Source organism: Camellia sinensis, chromosome 11, assembly GCF_055761805.1.
Source record: "Camellia sinensis isolate YWXY chromosome 11, ASM5576180v1, whole genome shotgun sequence".
Lineage (NCBI taxonomy): Eukaryota > Viridiplantae > Streptophyta > Magnoliopsida > Ericales > Theaceae > Camellia > Camellia sinensis.
Window position 1 is genome coordinate 143,201,109 of NC_138971.1, and position 18,922 is coordinate 143,220,030.

General features: G+C 33.8%; 1 protein-coding gene across 1 annotated transcript; it reads left to right on the plus strand.

Annotated features, from left to right (window-relative positions):
* Window positions 1-9,228: 9,228 nt before the first annotated feature.
* LOC114279198 (G-type lectin S-receptor-like serine/threonine-protein kinase CES101) lies at window positions 9,229-14,469 on the plus strand. Its single transcript, XM_082895770.1, has 7 exons — window positions 9,229-10,575; window positions 12,600-12,701; window positions 12,788-12,987; window positions 13,075-13,285; window positions 13,405-13,642; window positions 13,757-13,910; window positions 14,025-14,469. Exons 1-7 carry the CDS (start codon window positions 9,414-9,416, stop codon window positions 14,334-14,336), a joined length of 2,379 nt encoding a protein of 792 aa, XP_082751896.1. The 5' UTR covers window positions 9,229-9,413; the 3' UTR covers window positions 14,337-14,469.
* The last annotated feature ends 4,453 nt before the right edge of the window (window positions 14,470-18,922 follow it).

The following is an 18,922-nucleotide window of genomic DNA, read 5'->3' on the forward strand; positions in this document are numbered from 1 at the left end:
TGTGCTGGGTTCTCCTCCTTCATCTCACCGGTGTGGATCTGTTTCAAATTTGCTCCAGTTCTAGTTTGAGGTTGAGTTTTCTATTTTTTTTTTTTTTTTTTTTGTATTTTGGTTTGGTTTGGTTTGATTTTAGAGTCCATCAGCACTTGATGTAACTTGTCCACTCTGTGATTGTAACCTATGATCTATATTTGACATGCTCTACAGCTGGTTATTGTAATAACCCTCACCACTGATCACTGATAACGCTACTGATTACTGCTAAACTAAGACTGAACATGATTAGTAATTGAACTGACTGAAATACTGAACTGATTGATTGAATGTACTAGTTTTAATGCATGTCTATCTGTTTGATTGTTTAATTATCTGTTCATGTTTTATGTTTAAACTGCAAATTGAAGGCTTTATCGGCTGCCGAATCTAAAATTGATTGATGATTTATGATAATTAGAATTAATGTGATTTTATGGTATATTTAATTAGAATGTGATTTGGTATGTTTAAATTAGATTAATTATTGATAAATTGCAAACTTGGACTTAAACACAACTTTGCCATTATAGTGGGCCATTACTTACACATTGTTTGGAGCCTTATCACACTTAGATAAAACATTTTCTTCAGCCATTCCTTGAGAGCATAGCCGACTTAGAGAAGGGAGTGAGAGAATTGAGTTGTTCATCTTGAATTTTGCTTGGAAACTTGAAGAAATTGTAAAGGGTTTGTGCAAATTGAGCTCCTAGACCTTGAATACAAGACTTAAGGTAGAACATCCACCTTCTTGAACTTGTTTTTGAACTGATTCATGCATGGTTCTTGTGTCCTTAGTGATATAAGCCTAGATTGAGCCTTATAATGTTGAATTGAAGCTCATTCCTTGCATGCATGCCTATATTGATGAGTTTGAAGTTGTTTTCATGGAAGATTGTTACTTGCATGTTCATATTAGAGTTCTAGTGCATGAATTTATCATGTTTTGTAAATATTGGCTCACTAGAGCAATTATTTGAAGCTTGAAAGTTGCTTAAAGTCTTGCATGTTCAATTGAAGTTATGTTCTTGAAATTTGGTTTGAAATTGAGTTGAATTGATCTTCCTTTGGGGCTTTGGTTTTACAATTGACCTTTGAAACATGCTGTTCTATGAGTTTACAAATGTTTTCCAGCAAATTAGCCCAAGAGGATCAAAATTCATGTTTTAAAACTTGGTTTTGAGCTTGAGGTTCGAATCTGAAATTTCCAGATTTTGGACTCACGCTCGAGCGGAGTGACTGGCGCTCGAGCGTGAAATTCGTGCTCCCAGCACTTTACACTGTTTTGAAGTCTGCTCGAGCGGAGTAATTTACGCTCGAGCGGGACATTGTGTCTTACGCTCGAGCGGGTGTCGAGCGCCCAATCGAGCGTGAATTTCACCTACCCAGCACTTTTGACTGTTTAGCAGTATGCTCGAGCGGGTAAGTCTGAGCTCGAGCGGAAACCTTTGTCTGCATGTCCACTTGAGCGGAGTAATCGACGCTCGAGCGAGACCCCTGTTTTCTGAAAATTCTGAAAATGCTTTTAAAGTGCATCTTTGCATCCTCATCCCATCCTAGGCATTCTTAGGCCTAGTTTAAGGCATCTTAATGAGGATATAGATGTAGAACCACACCGAGTCTAAGTAGGGACTAAGTCTTTGTTTCCCGAATGTGAACTTAGTGTGTGTTCATCCTGTAAACTGTGTAGGGTTGGCATCTGAGGACGCGCTCTAGCTTAACTGTAGCCCAGAACTCTGTGAGTAACAACTGTGTAAAGATATGTTCAAATATGATTATCTTCTGAACAATTGAACTGTACTGTTTTCTGAAATGATACTGTTACTGAATGAATGATGTCCTAATTGTGAACTGTATTGTGGCATCCTTAGCAACTACTGTTACTGTTACTGTTACTATTACTGCTACTGTTACAGAGATCTCTGTCGGTTCCCATGTTGGAACCACTACTGTTTACTGATATGATGGCCATCAACTGATTGTTTGGTCTGATAAGACCTACTGTACTGTTTTGTTACTGGATGTACCACATATGATTGTAATGACTGAATAACTGACATACTGATTGAAATGATTGTTTTCAATACTGTAAGGACATTCATTCTTAACCTCTTTACGCATTATGTTATTCACTGGGCTTTAGCTCACTGCTCATATATATATATGTAGGTGTACAGGCACCGGACCGTTGCTAAAAGTGTCGGGGTAAACTCCAGTTTTGTCAAGCCAACCTATGTGCCTCACTGCGAGGTTCCGAGCCTGCCAAGTTATGGCTTAGGGGTGTTTTAATTTCCCCCGTCTGTCTCTGTATCTGTTTTGTAATGTTGTATAGACTGATACACTGTACTGTACTGTCTTATAGGGATTAAGTCCCTGACCTGGATGATTGTAAATATTGTACAAACTGTTTTGCACTGATTGTATATATGTATGAAAAGTCTTTTTGCATATAGACTATCACAGCTCATTGGACACTGTTTACATACTGTTTTGGCTTCCGCCATGCCCCTGTACTCTGTATTACTGTATTACTGTTAAGCAGGCCTTCGGTAATCTCGGATCACGGACCGATTACGGTGCTAAACCCATAGGGGCGGGTTTGGATCGTGACAGTTATTTAGCCTCTGCTTTGCAGTACGAGCGCGAGCGCAAGCACAAGCATAGGTCGTGTGGTTGGATAATTTCATAGATTTACTCATGTGTAATTTTTGTTTCATCTTTCCTTTGTTTGGTGTAAGTTTGTCTTTTGGATGGATTCCTCTCTGTATATGTTGTTTGGCTGCATTAATGAAAATTTCTTCTGATAAAAAAAAAAAAAATGCTATAAGTGGACCCTATGGATTATTAATCCAATCCCCTCTTCTAAACCTTCAATCAAACATGATATAATTTTTTTATCAAATACTTACATGACTTATCTGAATATTTGATTGAAAATTTGATAAATTTTTTTTGCATCTCTAATATTTCTTAAAAAATTCATAAAATTTAATTAATTGTTTTTGTAGGACCTATCTCAACCAAAAGCTAATAAGAAAATAAAAACGTTTCTTAATTCGTCTCCAATTAGTACCTATCTTCAATAATATTCCTATTACCCACACGCCATCTCTCTTCTATTCATCAACTAATTGTCTTTGTAGGACCTATCTCAACCAAAAGCTAATAAGAAAAGAAAACGAGTCTTAACTCTTGATGAATAAATAGTCTCCAATTAGGCCCCATCTCCAAGAATATTCATGTTGTTGTTACCCACACCCCCATCCAACACTCTTCTACTCTCCAACTAATGGTCAAGAAGATACAAACTTCCCATTTAAAAATTCAACAAAATCTTGTAATGGAATAGTAACGATCACAAAATTTCAGACTATCATTTGAATATTACATTGATTTATCTCATTTTTCTATCATAATTTTGTATATTATTTGATGTGGTATATTTATAATAATTAAATGATAATGTTGGGGATCCAACGGAGGACAAGTCGGGCAGTTCCATGCTTCTAACAACTTTACTGGTCTCGGAGCTCACTGGAGGTGCCTGCAAAAAGGTCCGACGGGGAATGGGAGTCCCCTAGTAGACCCTCCGACAATCAAGTTAGAATAGAAGAGATTGACTGTGTCGAGAGAGAGACAGAGAGAGGAGGGAAGATAATGAAGAACTTAACCTTTGATGTGTCTTGGAAATTTCCTTGTATCCTTTGTCCATCATTTCCTTGTCCATTTCGACCTGTCGTGTTGGCTGAAAGTCTATACCCTAGCTTGCATTGTTCACGGTGAGGCTGCCTGTTCCGACGTGAAGGAGTTGTCGCATTTAATGCTGTGAGAACCTTATTAATGGCTGATGTGTGGTGCAATAACTTTGCAGGATCTTTGTCTGCTTATGCGTCTAGGCCCCTATTTGGCAAGTGTTTGAACGTTATTGGTCCTAGCCTAGTATTAATTTCTCAGAGCTATTGGGCTTTGATAAACAGGAGGTGGAGGACTGGCCTCTATTCCGTGGGTTAGGCCCTTCTGGGTGCCCATCGGTATCATTTAATAGTATAATAATCATATTTATATAATTATAGTTGCATAGATGGAATGAGTTCCACCCGAATCTGAAAAATAGTTCAAAAAGGGACACTTGTATATATTACTTAAAATTAGTGTTTTTCTTATATTTATGTGGCACATTATAATATAAAGACTTTTTTTTTTTTTTCAAAAGAGTCATGTCAGTACATATCTTTCTTAATTATATAAAGAATTTTACACAAATTTAAACCTAATTTAAATTATACTAATTTCACTTATTTTATATGGACTATATTTGATAAATATTTCTTTTTCATATATTTTTCATCGTAAATTAAGATAATCTACAAACCCAATTCTAATTTTGCGTTTCTTCTTAATTCTTGCAAGGATATTAGGATTGTTTTTAATGCATTGTTTTTTTTTCTTCTTATTTTTCCGTGTATTATTCTATACCCAATATTAATTCTATATTATTCTATACTATGAATTTGTCATTTAAATTTTATAGTAATTCTATTTATGAAAGTATATTTTATTTCCTACATTATTTTATATAATCACAACTCACAGGAGAAAAATCTGCACAATAATGATACGAATCTCTAAAGTTTGAATTTACTGCTAGGGTTACTTTTTCAATTATTGAATAGTATTTTTTTTTATATTTTAATATTATATTACAAATGATCAATCACTTCACACGAGATGTATCTATCGTTTAGATATTTTCATTATTTTTTATTTTTGGGTTTAGATATTATTATGTGATTATTTCTTGATTAGTCGTTATTGAATTTCTTCTATATAGTCGCTATTTTAATTTAATTAAGAGTGTTTATTCTACAATTATAGTTCAATATATATATATATATATATCATATAAAATTATTATATGATAATCCAATTACAACATATTTATATTTAAATTTTTTTAATAAATTTTATATAATTTCTATTCTACATATTTTTATTTTCTAAATTAATATAAAAGACAATTAAATAGTTAGAATTAATTTTAATTTTATGTTACTAATTCTTCTTCTAATTTAACTATTATTTTTAATATCAAATGAGTATTTATTTTACTATTTTATAATTTAATATACATCATACAAAATTATTGTATGATAATTACACTTTTATAATACTATAGAACTAAAATTATCAAAATACCTAAATAATTTAATCAAATTAATATATCTATAAGTATTCAAATAACAATTTTATAGTACAATAACGTTAATATTATCAAAATAAATAATTAAAATCATACTTTAATTTTAATTTTAAATTAAAATTAAAATTATTATTTTATAACACATATTACACCATCAAATATTTTTAAAAAATAAAATAATACGTACGGTACACGTTTCAACTGTTAATATCTATACTATGTATTAAGCAAAAGAGGTTTTTAATCCCAAACCTTATGGGAGCTCCAATCTTCCAATCTAAATTTTTTAATTTTTTGATTTAAACAAAAAAAAAAACTTAGCATTTATTAACTTCTCCAAACTCCCAAGTCTTACCCTCATAATAACACTTTAATTCATTAAGAACAAATATAATTTTTTTTTTTTGAAATCCAACACATATGAATTCCTTGAAAGTCCAAACACATATGATTATTATCTCTCATAATAATACTTTAATGTATTAAGAACAAGCATAAAAAAAATTTCTTGAAAAGTCCAACACATATGATTATTATCAAAATATTAAACTTTAACATAATATAATAAAAAAAGAAGACATTTAATTCCTTGAAATGTCCAACACATATGATTATTATCAAAATATTAAACTTTAATATAATATAAAAAAGAAAAAAAAGAAGACATTTAAAAATTAAAAAAAAAAGGCATGTAAAAATCGCAATTAACATATATTGATAATTGTAAATATATTAAGGAAAATGGGGTTTCTAAACCCCAAGCGAGCTCCAATCTCTCAATCTTAATTTTCTAAATTTTTGATTTAAAAAAAAAAAAAACTTCAGCATTTATTGATTTGGTCAAAATTTCCTGTTCAACATTTATTAACTTTTTCCAATCCATATACCTGCATTTATTGATTTGGTCAAAATCCCTGATTAGCATTTAAAATCCCATCATACAAATAACTATAGATACAGTCCGTGCATAACTATTGCAGTAGTCTTTTTAATTCCTCTTGTACACTATGGTTAGTGATAAGATTATTAAATTATATTTATAAAAAATCTTAAAAAACATAATTTATATATTAAAAAAATTAAAATAAATATAAATATGTATAATTATCTGGTGCATAGCACGAGTGATAAAATAAATGAATAGCTAATCGAGTCCAACAATGAGCAACATGATAGACAGCACAAGAACGAAACCTCACAGAACGTGGCTTACCTCCGTCGCAATACGGCCAAACGGGGCTAGCTCAAAATTAACTCATGTGGGATGCTTTAAGTCATATTATCTATTTATTTTTTTACATATTTTTTTTAAAGAATAAAAAAAAATTAAAAATTAACTCTTGCTTTCTAAAATGAGGAGGTAATACTATTTTTGTATTAATTCTGGGTCCGCTGCATTAAGGCCTTGTTTGGAAACATGTTAATTTAGTAACTTTTTAGTTATTTGGTTAAAATATGAATTAAAAAAATATATGTTTTGAATAATTTTTTGAATTTTTATAAAAAGATGTGTAAAAAGTAGAGAGAAAAGACAATCTTTGACTTTTTAATATGAGTTGTTGAATTTTTAATTTTTTTAATAATTTTTTAATTTTTTAATAAAAAAAGTCATTTGCACACGAGGCCTAAGCTCTGTTTGTCGGAAAATATTTTTTATAAAATTATTTTTTAAAAATATTTTTCTATTTTTAACGGCCATGTGAGACGGAGGTGGAGATAAAAGTGGTGAGATGGCGGGATGGGGTTCAATAATTCAAACTTTCAAAAAAGCTATTGTAAAAGTCGGTGCAAAATTGTCAAACTTTCAAAAAAGTTATTATTGTCGAATAATAGAGGGAGCCTCTATTTACCCACATTATTTTCCCTCTTCGCACACACTTAATGATATTTTTTTTATTACATTTTTATCTTAAAATAAAATTATCAAAATATCCTTTTCTTTTCCAACCAAAATCCTAACCCTAACCCTAATACCCAACACAGTGCCTCCCTTCCGGTCATCTCCTTCCTCCTTCCGTCGCCTCCCTCCAGCCTCCTTCTTCTCGAATTGAAGCTCCACCCTACCCCATCGTTCGTCGCTCACTCACCCTCCCCGCCACCCCCGTAACCCCTCACTTCGGGACACAACACCGCCGCCGCCGCCGCAGCTTCCACCCTTTCGCGACCCTCAATTCTGCACAGAGAGAGAGAGAGGAGAACCTAGATTTGGGAAGGGGTGGGAATGGCAGCCCCCTTTTCGCGAGCCTCAGCTTCCACCCCGCCGCAGCCCCTTTTCGCGACTGCGAGGGGAGAGAGAAGGAGATCGAGGAGATGGGGTGGGCGTCGCGGTAGTGTCGCCGGTGGGTGGAGGAAGGGGTGGGAATGGCGACTGGAAGGGAGGTGGAAACGATGGTGTTGCATCTCCACCGGCGAGGTGGTCGCCGGTCTGAAAGGTACACAGTGGTCACCAGTTTGGAAGGTCCGGAAGGTGTGTGGATTGAGGGATAAAATTGGAACAAGGATGTGTGGAATGAGTATATATTTTATTTTTTTAGGTGTGTGTATTAAGAAAGATGTGCAAATAGAGGATTGAGTGTGTGTAAATAGATGCTCCCAATAATAGAGGCTTGTTTTGTTTGTATTTTTGAACATATTTTTGAAAAAAAATATTTAGGCTCCGTTTGGTAAGCCTCTTAAATTATAGTTTCACTCATTGATTTGAGTGTGTTGTTTGTTTTGAGTTTTTAAATCATAATTGTACACCCATTTCTCAAAACTCAATTCAAAATATAATCATTACTTTTCAAAACTCATAACCAAACACATAATTCAAAACTCTTTTCAAAACTCAATTCAAATTAATATTTTTATTTTTTAAATATTTTAAAAATATTTTAATTTTGTTAAGATTTTAAATATTTTAATAATTAAATATGTTACGATTTTTTTAATTTTTTGAATATTTTTAAATATTTTAATTTCAAAATATTACGATTTTAATTTTTTAAATTTTAAAATATTTTATAAAAATAAATTCAAACTCTATTTTATAAAAATATTTTTAAATATTTTAATTTTGTTGCAATGTATTTGATTACGATTTGAGTGTAGAGTTGTGAAAGTAGTATGAAGTTTCGAGTTATGTGTTTGGTTATGAGTTTTAAAAATAATTTCTTAATTCAATTTTTTTTTATGTGTTTGGTTACGATTTGAGTGTAGAGTTGTTTTTAAATTTAAAATATCAACATTTTAAATTATTTAAATTTTTTGAATATTTAAATTATTTAAATTTTTACGATTTAAATTTTTTGAATATTTATTTTAATTTTTTTACTTATTAAATTTTTTAGATTTTTTAGATTATTTAAATTAGTTAAATATTTATGATTTAAATTTTTTGAATATTTATTTTGAAAAAAAATTATTTCTTTTGTAGTATTTTCAATTAAAAAATTGATTAATGTTATTTTCTGTTAATAATAAATTTTTTTAATTGAATTTTAAAAAGAGTTTGGTTATGAGTGTTTATCAGAATTTTCAATAGTGTGAAAGTAGTGTGTTTTGTTATGAGTTATAACAATTTGAATTAAGTTTTGAAAACTCTTTCCAAAATTCATAACCAAACAAATTTTCTTACTTCACATGTCAAATCAAACTTTCAAAATTTAATTTCACACTCAATTCAAAACTTAATTCAAGACTCTATTCAAAAATCATAACCAAACAAATTTTCTACACTCAAATCATAATGCACAACTCACAAACTCAAAATACAACTCCTACTCTCAAATCATATTTACAAAACTCAACCAAACGCAACCTTAAATTCTATTTGCGTTAAATTTTTTGAAATTTTTTTTATAAATTACTTTATCTCTTCTACACATCAATTAATCATTTTTTCTCTCTCTTCGCTGCTTCTCAATCATTTTTTCTCTCACATACATTTACTCAACTACAACAAAATATCAAATTATTCCAAACTCTCAAATTCCAAAATTATTCTCAAAATATACAAAGAAACAAACTAAATTTCTAAACTTCCCCCTAATTTTTTATTTTATAAAATTAATCTCAAAACACAAACCGAATACACTCTGCATGTTTGAAAAATCAGCATTAATGTCTCATCCCAACTCTCAATCGACCCAACAATTATTTATTATCATCATCCCATAGAGAATTTGTTTACAAATTGCTTATGGCTATGAATCCTATTTTCTTGTTCGGCTTCACCTTGTTTTTCTTCATTGGGGGACTTGATTCGGCTCTCGTAGCAGGAAGAATCAGCACCATCGGACATGGCGATGAGCTCAATTTCACTGATTCTCTCGTGTCCCAAGGTGGGAATTTCACCTTAGGATTCTTCACTTTTCCAATTACGACTCACAGTTATTTAGGCATATGGTACACAAAGGACGATCAACTTAGAAGAGTATGGGTCGCCAATCCAAACAACCCTTTACGCAATTCCAGCGTTCTCACCATTGACAACACCACAGGAATTCTCAAAATTACCGACAGAGGAAGGACTGTTCTGAATATTTACGATCAAGTCTCCAGCAACGCAACCGCCACGCTCGAAGATTCCGGAAATTTCGTTCTGAAAACCGAGAATCAGACTTTGTGGCAGAGTTTTGATCATCCTACAGACACGCTTCTACCGGGTATGAAAATTGGAACAAATCTTGTAACGGGCAAAAACTGGTCGCTTACTTCCTGGTTCAGTGAATCAATCCCGGCTTCGGGGACCTTTAAGCTGACCTGGGAGGAACCCGAACCGCTCATCAGTTCAGGCGAATTGGTGATTTATCGGGATGGACAGCGGTACTGGACGAGTGGGCTTTTGTCATATCAAAATTTCCCGAACATGCCTATGTTGAACGGTCCTAATTCTGCGTTCCATCACAACCTTCTTCCAGTATCAAACAAAGAAGAAAAGTATCTCACATACTCTGTTTATGATGAACCACTACTGATGTGGCAGTTGGAGCCAGAGGGGTATATTGTTGATAGTAGTAATCTTTTTATTACACCATATTTATTTTGTTATGGGTATCAATCGGGTAGTAATGATGGTTGTGTGAGCCATTTCGGGCTTCCCTCATGCCGGAGCAGGAAAGATACGTTCATGCAAAAGCAAGCGAGGTTCGAAGGAAATACTGTTAGCCAGCGCGACGATAATTCGGGCTTAAGCATTAACGATTGTATGGAAAAGTGCTGGAACAATTGCAGTTGTGTTGGGTTCACCACAAGCAATAGCAACGGAACGGGTTGTATAACGTGGACTGGAGACTTGGTATATCAAGAAATCAGTGGAGCCGAGGGCATATACGTGATGGTTCATGAAAATTCACCTAAAAGTAAGCTCATTTTAATTTTGAAAATGTCCAAGAATAATATGGTATGCTCTATGATTGGTTTTTTTTCAAATAGAAAAACTGCTTAATTTTCGTATCTATGATTGATTTCTTTACAAATAGAACAGTTGTTTAATTTTCGTATATCTGATTCTTAAAACTTATTTGCATTGGGTTTTCCTAGTCATTGTTTGAATACCCAGTAACCCACATATGGTGAGGCAATTGTGGTTCATAGATGACAGGATCCATGTTCAAACAGAATTAGGAGTTTAAAAAAAAAGGGTAAAATTGTAAATTGATCCGAACCAGTTTAAACCATATTAGTCTAGTTTTTGAGAGGAGCAAGGATCCTCTAAAGTGATTTTTCCCTAAAGTTTCCTAGAGTGCTACATTGTGTGGTTGAGATTTACTGGCAAGTCACATCAATTTGACTTACCAGTAAATCTCAACCACACAATGTAGCACTCTAACAAACTTTAGGAAAATTTCACTCTAGAGAATCCTTGGTGTTTTGAGAGTACAATTTGATTCTTCTTGTAAAAAATTAACAACCATTGATTATGGTTCAGCTCAAAAAAACTGAATAAAATGGAACTATTCAGTATTTTTATTAATTTTCACATGTATCTGGTTTCTACAGTGTACTTGTCTCTTTTTCCTTTCATTGACTTCTTCAAACTTTAATATATTTTCCATTCATTTGGTGTAGATAAGTAGAGGTAGTTTATTAGTTCTTAGAAGGAGAAGGGAGTAACCCAAAGGGTATCAAATTTTTTTTTCATATGATTTAAACTCGCAATTTCACGTGACAAAGTAATGCTACATAATCACTAGGTCCAAGACTTTAGTTAATTTTTGTTGAATTAAATAATTTAAATATATTAATGAATTTTTTAAACTCATTAATACACCTCTGTGACTCAAGCTTGGCAATTGCATAACAAAGGAGGACTACTATAGCCTACTCCAAAAGAAAATTCCAAATAATTCGAAATTTGCTAACGCCATATTTGAATCATGAATTTGTGTAAGAATTTGGAAAGAAAAAGAAAAATGGAAAAAAAAAATTTAATTTATATTTCATTCATAGTTTTTTCACATTTTTCTTTTTTCTTTCTAAATCTTTGCTGAAATTCATAATTCAAACGCAACCTAATTGAATTAGAAAGTATGAAATGGCATGGAAAAAGTACATGGAATAAACTATAATACCGTGGGAAAATAGTGAATGAAGGGACGTGCCCCCTCAATTTTGCAATTTAATTTTTTTAATGTATAAAGAAAAATAATTAGCAAATAGAAAATTTATATAGAAATTTAAAATGATTTCTTAATGGCATTTTTTAAATTACGAAAATAACGATAGTTGTTTTGATTAAAAATGAAGAAACTAAAAAAATACATTATTATGTATGAAAATTTTATAAAAAAAATTTAATGCAACAGTGATACCAAATCATTACTTACACTTACATGTAAACATAGTTAACCTTACTACGGAAATGTAGAATTGTTGAATTGTTATTTATATTTGACAAATAAGATTAACCTTTCATGCGTTAATTTGCTATCGGTTAGTAATATCATATATTGATGATGACGTGGTATCACTATTATTTATATATTATTATATAATCTATCATAAAATATACAAGACTATTTTACATTGCCTATAATATACTAGTTACAAGTAACATCATATTTTCAATTTTGATTTTTCACAAGGTCATTTGTAAAAAATATACATATATATATTTAAAACTTTTATATTAAATATTTAAGAATTTGTGCTAAATAATAATTTAAAAAATTATTATCTATTGTTATTTATTATGAATTTTTTTTTTGAAAATTTAATTAGTAAGTGCTCCCTTTTAACTATTTTTTCTAGCTCTGCAACTGAGTGGATTTGTGATTATTCATGTTGTGTAATAGTAAACATATCAACATATTCTACGTTTGGTCAGTATGATACATGAAAATTTCTCTAAAGTGGTAATAAATAATTTTTGGTATTTGTGCAGGGAAAATATGGGTGCAGGTAGTCATTGCCATGGCTATTTCTCTACTGATCCTCCTTTCCGGCTACTCTTGTTATCTGATACGGAGAAAGTATCAACAACGTGGTACATGTCTTGCAATTGCTTCGTTAGCTTATTGATCTTTCTATATATTGAATGTGCTTATTAGTGGTAGTATATATTGAATGTAGAGGTGGAGAAGAGAAAGCGAAAAGAATATTTAAAAGAGTTGACAACTTCAGACAGCTTTAATAATGCAAATGAAGTTGAAGGTGATGGAAATGAAGGTCATGGCTTGAACATCCTTGGCTTCACAACCATCATGGAGGCCACAAATAACTTTTCAAATGAAAATAAGCTAGGACAGGGTGGTTTTGGACCTGTTTACAAGGTAAACCGGAGATCTTTTTTGTTTAAGGAAAAAAACTGACTAGTTTTAGTCTAATGTTAAACTAATGTAGATAAATTATTCAAACAGGGAAAATTACGAGATGGGCGAGAAATAGCAGTCAAGAGACTTTCAAGAAATTCAGGACAGGGGCTTGTGGAGTTTAAAAATGAACTTATACTCATTTCCAAACTCCAACACACAAATCTTGTTCGGGTTTTGGGGTGTTGCATTCATGGAGAAGAAAAGATGTTGATTTACGAGTTCATGCCAAACAAGAGCTTGGATTTCTTCATTTTCAGTGCGTAGTTTTCTAACCTTGTTTTTTAATGTTAATTTACAATAATCTTAAATTTATTATGCAACTATTTGTGCTCTATGTAAGTTATTGTTCATTTTGAAAATCTTTCTTTGAGACAGATCCAACTAAAAAGGAGTTACTAGATTGGGGAAAACGATTGAATATCATTGATGGGGTTGCTCAAGGACTTCTTTACCTTCATAAATACTCAAGAATGAAAGTAATACATAGAGATTTGAAAGCTAATAATGTATTATTAGATGAAAACATGAATGCCAAGATATCTGATTTTGGCATGGCAAGAATTTTCAAGCGAAACGAGACAGAAGCAACTACTAACAGGGTTGTTGGAACATAGTAAGTGAAACAGTACTACTTTCATATGATTGAATTAAAGTCTTAAAACTTTGTGCATTGATTATGATCTTGTTAAAGTATACTTAATTTTTTTTTTAAAATAATGTGATACAGTGGTTACATGTCTCCTGAGTATGCCATGGACGGAATTTTCTCAATAAAGTCTGATGTTTTCAGTTTTGGAATCTTAATCCTTGAAATTGTAAGTGGTAGAAGAAATACTAGCTTCTATCATTTTGATGACCGTTCACTCAACCTGATTGGATATGTAAGTTTGTCTAACTAATCCCTTCTAATTAATTTATTTTTGATCAAATCATTTGAATGCAAACACATTAAAATGATAAGCATGTAAATGAAAATGAAAATGGTATTGCCTCAGGTATGGGACTTGTGGAAAGACGGAACTGCATTGGAGTTAAAGGATCCATCACTTGACGGCTCGTGTGCCACAAACCAACTGTTGAGAATCATTCATGTAGGCCTTTTATGTGTGCAAGAAAGTGCAACAGATAGACCTACCATGTCAGACGTTATTTCTATGCTAAGTAACGAAACTATGGTACTGCCTGCTCCAAAACAACCGGCGTTTTTCACTGGAAGAAATGTGCCTAACATGATGACTTCAAAGGAGGGCACGTCGAAAGATTGTTCACTAAATAATTTGACCATTTCCATAATGGAAGCGCGATAGGATATGAGTTCCTTTTTTTGTGTGCTTCAATTACTTAGCAATTTCTTGGAATTTTGTTATCTTGTATGTTATCTCATGAAAAGTGGATGAAGATTTACATTTATCAATTTGGAACTATTTAGTTTAGTTGAAACTATTCCTTTTCAATTATACTAAAATTGCTGTAAATTAGAGGATGATTAGTCAGTTGCAGATTTCTTCATGGTAAAACATGCACTCAATGTTACAGACTGGTTAAATGTGGTGACTATGTATATGTACATACTTAAAAGCTAGTTAATTGTGAACAAAAATTGCAGTGTTTGGACAAAATAGGTTGCAATTTATTCACCCCCCCAAAAAATAGGTTGCAGTTTTGGCAATCAATATGTACATGGATGGCTGTGATACTTTTGGTTTATTTTCCAAATCAAACGAGACTTTTGTCAGTTCCTTCCAAACTTCATGGATAATTTTTTATTTTTTTATTTTTGATAATCCAAGATATCTCCCGCCCTATCTAGTCTAATTGGACCCGGATTATTTCATATCTAAACAATCGAAGACTAATCTTTGTAAGCCCTAAAATTAACCACCCGGCAAACTTCTAGTTATGGCAATCCATGAAGAGTAGTAGTTCACTACAAGAATTTACATATTTGGCGACCACTTTTGCCGACCAAAAAAATTTTGGTCGCAAAAAAATGACATTTGGCGACCAAATATTAATTAGTCGCGAATGATCAATATTTTTGGCGACCAAATATGAGTTGGTCGCAGAAGGTCACATTTTGGCGACCAAAAATGAGTTAGTCGCAGAAATTGGTATGCTTTTCGCGACCAACTACAAATTTGGTCGCCAAAGGTTACATTTTGGCGACCAAAAAAATTTAGTCGCCAAATTTGTACTTTTAGCGACTAATATTTTAGTCGGCGTTGATTGAGATTTAGCGACTAAAAAAATTTGTTGCCGAAGGTACCTTTTTTGCGACTAATATGGTGTTTTGGTCGCCAAAAGTGTAACAACCCTCATACTGTTTACTGATTAGGGACTGATTGAAATTGGAATCTGAATTAACTGAGTATATGTTAGTTAATTGCATTTTATCTGTTTGATTGTCTGATTATCTGTTCATGTTTATATGTTTAAACTGCTAATTGAAGGCCTTATCGGCGGCCGAATTAGAAACCGATTGATGTTCCGTGACCCTCATAATTAATATGATTTTATGGTATAATTATCTGAAAACTGATTAGGTATGATTAAATTAGATTAAAATGAGTTAATTGCAAAGTTTGCCGTAATTACCTAAATGCCACTTAAGTGGCCCACTACTTGGCTCATCTCATTACACTCATACATAAACATTTCATCAGCCTTTCTCCTTGCTTTGCCGACTTAGAGAGAGAGAGAGTGAGAGTTTGTGTAGTTCTTGGGATTTGGCTTAAACAACTTAGAGAATTGAAGGTTGATTGTTGCTTTGTGGTCCTACACTAGTAATTGAGGCTCTAGGTAAGAGAACTCAACCTTTATTGATGTGTTTGAGCTAGTTCTTGCATGATTCATGTTAATTTGTAGAGCTAAGTCATGATTTGGTCCATAAATGATGGATTGAAGATCATTTCTTGCATGCATGTTGGTATTGTTGCAATTTGAGGTTGATTACATAGACATTAGTGCATGCATGCTCATATTGTTGTTAAATGAAGCTCAATTCTTGCATGCATGTGTTCTTGGTTGAATTTGGAGTTGAGTCATGGCAAAATGTTACATGCATGTTCACAACTATGTCTAAGTCCATGAGTTCATCTTGTTTTTGAAGGTTTGAGCTCTTTTGAAACAGCATTGAAGCTTTGAAAATGATTTAAGATCATGCATGTCATGTTTGAAGATTGTTCTTGAAAATGATTTGAAATTGGGTTTGAATTAAACACCCTTGGGCTTTGATTTCTCAAATTGAGCTTTGAAACATGATATTCTATGTGTTTATAAATGTTTTCCAGAAAATGGGCCCAAGAGGATTGGTTTTGATGCTTTTGAGCTTGGTTTTGAACCTGGAGCTCGAATCTGGATTTTCCAGATTTCGCACTTCCGCTCGAGCGGAGGAAGTGCCGCTCGAGCGTAGAATTCGAGCAACCAGCATCTCTCTGCACTGTTTGGCAGTCCGCTCGAGCGGAGGATTGGGCGCTCGAGCGGAGTCTTGTCTCAAGCTCGAGCGGGCGTCGAGCGGGGATTTCACCCATCCAGTACTTTTACAGTACGCTCGAGCGGGAAAGTTTACGCTCGAGCGTGTACCTTTGTTTGCCTGTACGCTCGAGCGTGGAAACCTGCGCTCGAGCGGGACTCTGTTTTTCTGAAAATCCTGAAAATGCTTTTAAATGTACATTTTTCCATCCTCATCCCATCCTAGGCATTCTTAGGCCTAGTTTAAGACATTTAGATGAGGATATCGTTGTAGAACACACCAAGGCAAATTAGGGATTAAGTTATAAGATTTCCCAACTGTGTAGCTTAGTGTGTGTTCAACCTGTGAACTGTGTAGGGTTGGCAACTGGGGAGGCACGCTCTAGCATACTGTAGCCCAGAACTCTGTGAGTAACAATTGTGTAAAGATATGTTCAACTGATTATCTTCTGAATACTGAACTGAACTGTTTACTGAACTGGTATTATTTACTGAATGAATGTATGTCCTTTATTTCTGAACTGTACTGTGGCATCCTTAGTATCTACGGTTTACTGTTACTGTTACGGTCACAGAGATCTCTGTCGGTTTCCTTGTGGAACCACTACTGTTTACTGACTGATGGCCATCATTACTGTTCGGTCTTTTAAGACCTACTGTTACTGTTATGCTAATGGATGTACCACATATGACTGTTTACTGTACTGAGCAACTGAATTACTGATTGAAATGAACTGTTTTCATTACTGTAAGGACATTCATTCTAAACCCCTTTACGCTTTATGTTATTCACTGGGCTTTAGCTCACTGCTCATATATATATGTAGGTGTACAGGCACCAGAACGGAGCTAGGAGCGTCAGGGTAACTCCAGTTTTGTCAAGCCAGCCTTTGTGCCTCACTGCGAGGTTCCGAGCCTACTGTTAAGGCTTAGGGGTGCTTTAGAATTTCCCCCTTTTTGTACTGTTTCACTGTTTTGTATAGACTGACTGTTTACTGTACTGTTATACAGGGATTAGGTCCCTGTACTGTGTGACTGTTAATTTTGTATACTGTGTTGTACAGACGGAATGTTTTCTGTACCGCTATCTAGGGTTGAGTCCCTAGATTGAATGAATGTCAATATTGTACGTACTGTTTATGTATAAATGTGTGAAAACCCTTTTTGCATACAGACTGTCACAGCTCAATGGACACTATTTATTTACTGTATTGGCTTCCGCCAGGCCCTGTACTCTGTTTTACTGTATTACTGTTCTGCAGGCCTTCGGTAATCTCGGATTACTGGCCGGTTACGGTACTAAACCCATAGGGCCGGGTTTGGGTCGTGACAGAGTGGTATCAGAGCGATACTTAACCACGAGTTATACCGCACACACGTGTCCAAATGAGCTATAGGGTGTCCTAGAAAGTTATTAAGGCATCTCATGAGCATGATAAGTGTGTGGTTATGTTATGACTGAATACATGCTAATGTGGTAAACCGTTAAACAAATGACTGCTTATGTTTAAAACTGTTATAACTGCTTATAGTGAAATGGACAATGCAAATGAACCTGAGTCCTCATCTACTGAGGCAAGAATGGAAAGAATGGAAAGAATGATAGAACTGATAACTGCTAGACTTGAACAACAACAGAACCAACCACCTCCTCCTCCTCCGGTTCAGCCGGAACCTAACGTTAATGTGAATGATGGGGATATTATTGCTCTGACCCAGAAGTTCAGCAAAATGAAACCGCCATCCTTTCAGGGAGGCCTTGAACCATTAAAAGCTGAAGCTTGGGTTCTGGAAACGGAAAAGTTGTTCGAAGTGTTTCCGTGCTCAGAAGCAAACAAAGTATTGTTAGCTACCTTCACCCTACAAGAAGAGGCTAGAAGGTGGTGGATGTTAATCCGTGAAACAAACACTGTTATGACTTGGGCTCAGTTCAAGGAGTCCTTCTTTGAAAAGTACTTCCCTCAGTGTGTTAGGGATAGAAAAGTGACTGAATTTGAACAGCTGAAGCAGGGCACAATGACTGTTGCGGAATATGAGACGAAATTTACTGAGCTTGCTAGATATGCACCGCATATGGTGGATACTGAATATAAGAAGGCCAGGAAATTTGAAGGTGGCCTTAATGTGGCAATACTTGACCGGATAAATGTTTTGAAATTACCGACTTTTGTGGGTGTTCTCGACCGGGCATTGATGGCCGAGTCGAACATTGCAGCAGTGAAACAATCTGAAACACCAACGACTGAATGGCATGGAAAAAGGCAGAGTTTCAAATTCAAGAAAGGCAAGCACAACCCAGCCAACAAGAAACAGAATACGGGGTCGACAACTAGCCCCAGCCAAGGGAGTGGTTTTATACCACCCTGTTCTGAATGTGGCAAGAAGCACAAAGGGGTTGCTACAGAATATCTGGAGCCTGTTA

What these genes read in the sequence shown, in the direction of transcription:
- LOC114279198 (XM_082895770.1), top strand. Translation starts at nt 9,414, where the DNA reads ATGGCTATGAATCCTATTTTCTTGTTCGGCTTCACCTTGTTTTTCTTC. An exon ending in CTTGGATTTCTTCATTTTCA is followed by an intron (nt 13,286 to 13,404) that starts GTGCGTAGTTTT and finishes TCTTTGAGACAG; the next exon opens with ATCCAACTAAAAAGGAGTTA. An exon ending in CACTCAACCTGATTGGATAT is followed by an intron (nt 13,911 to 14,024) that starts GTAAGTTTGTCT and finishes GTATTGCCTCAG; the next exon opens with GTATGGGACTTGTGGAAAGA.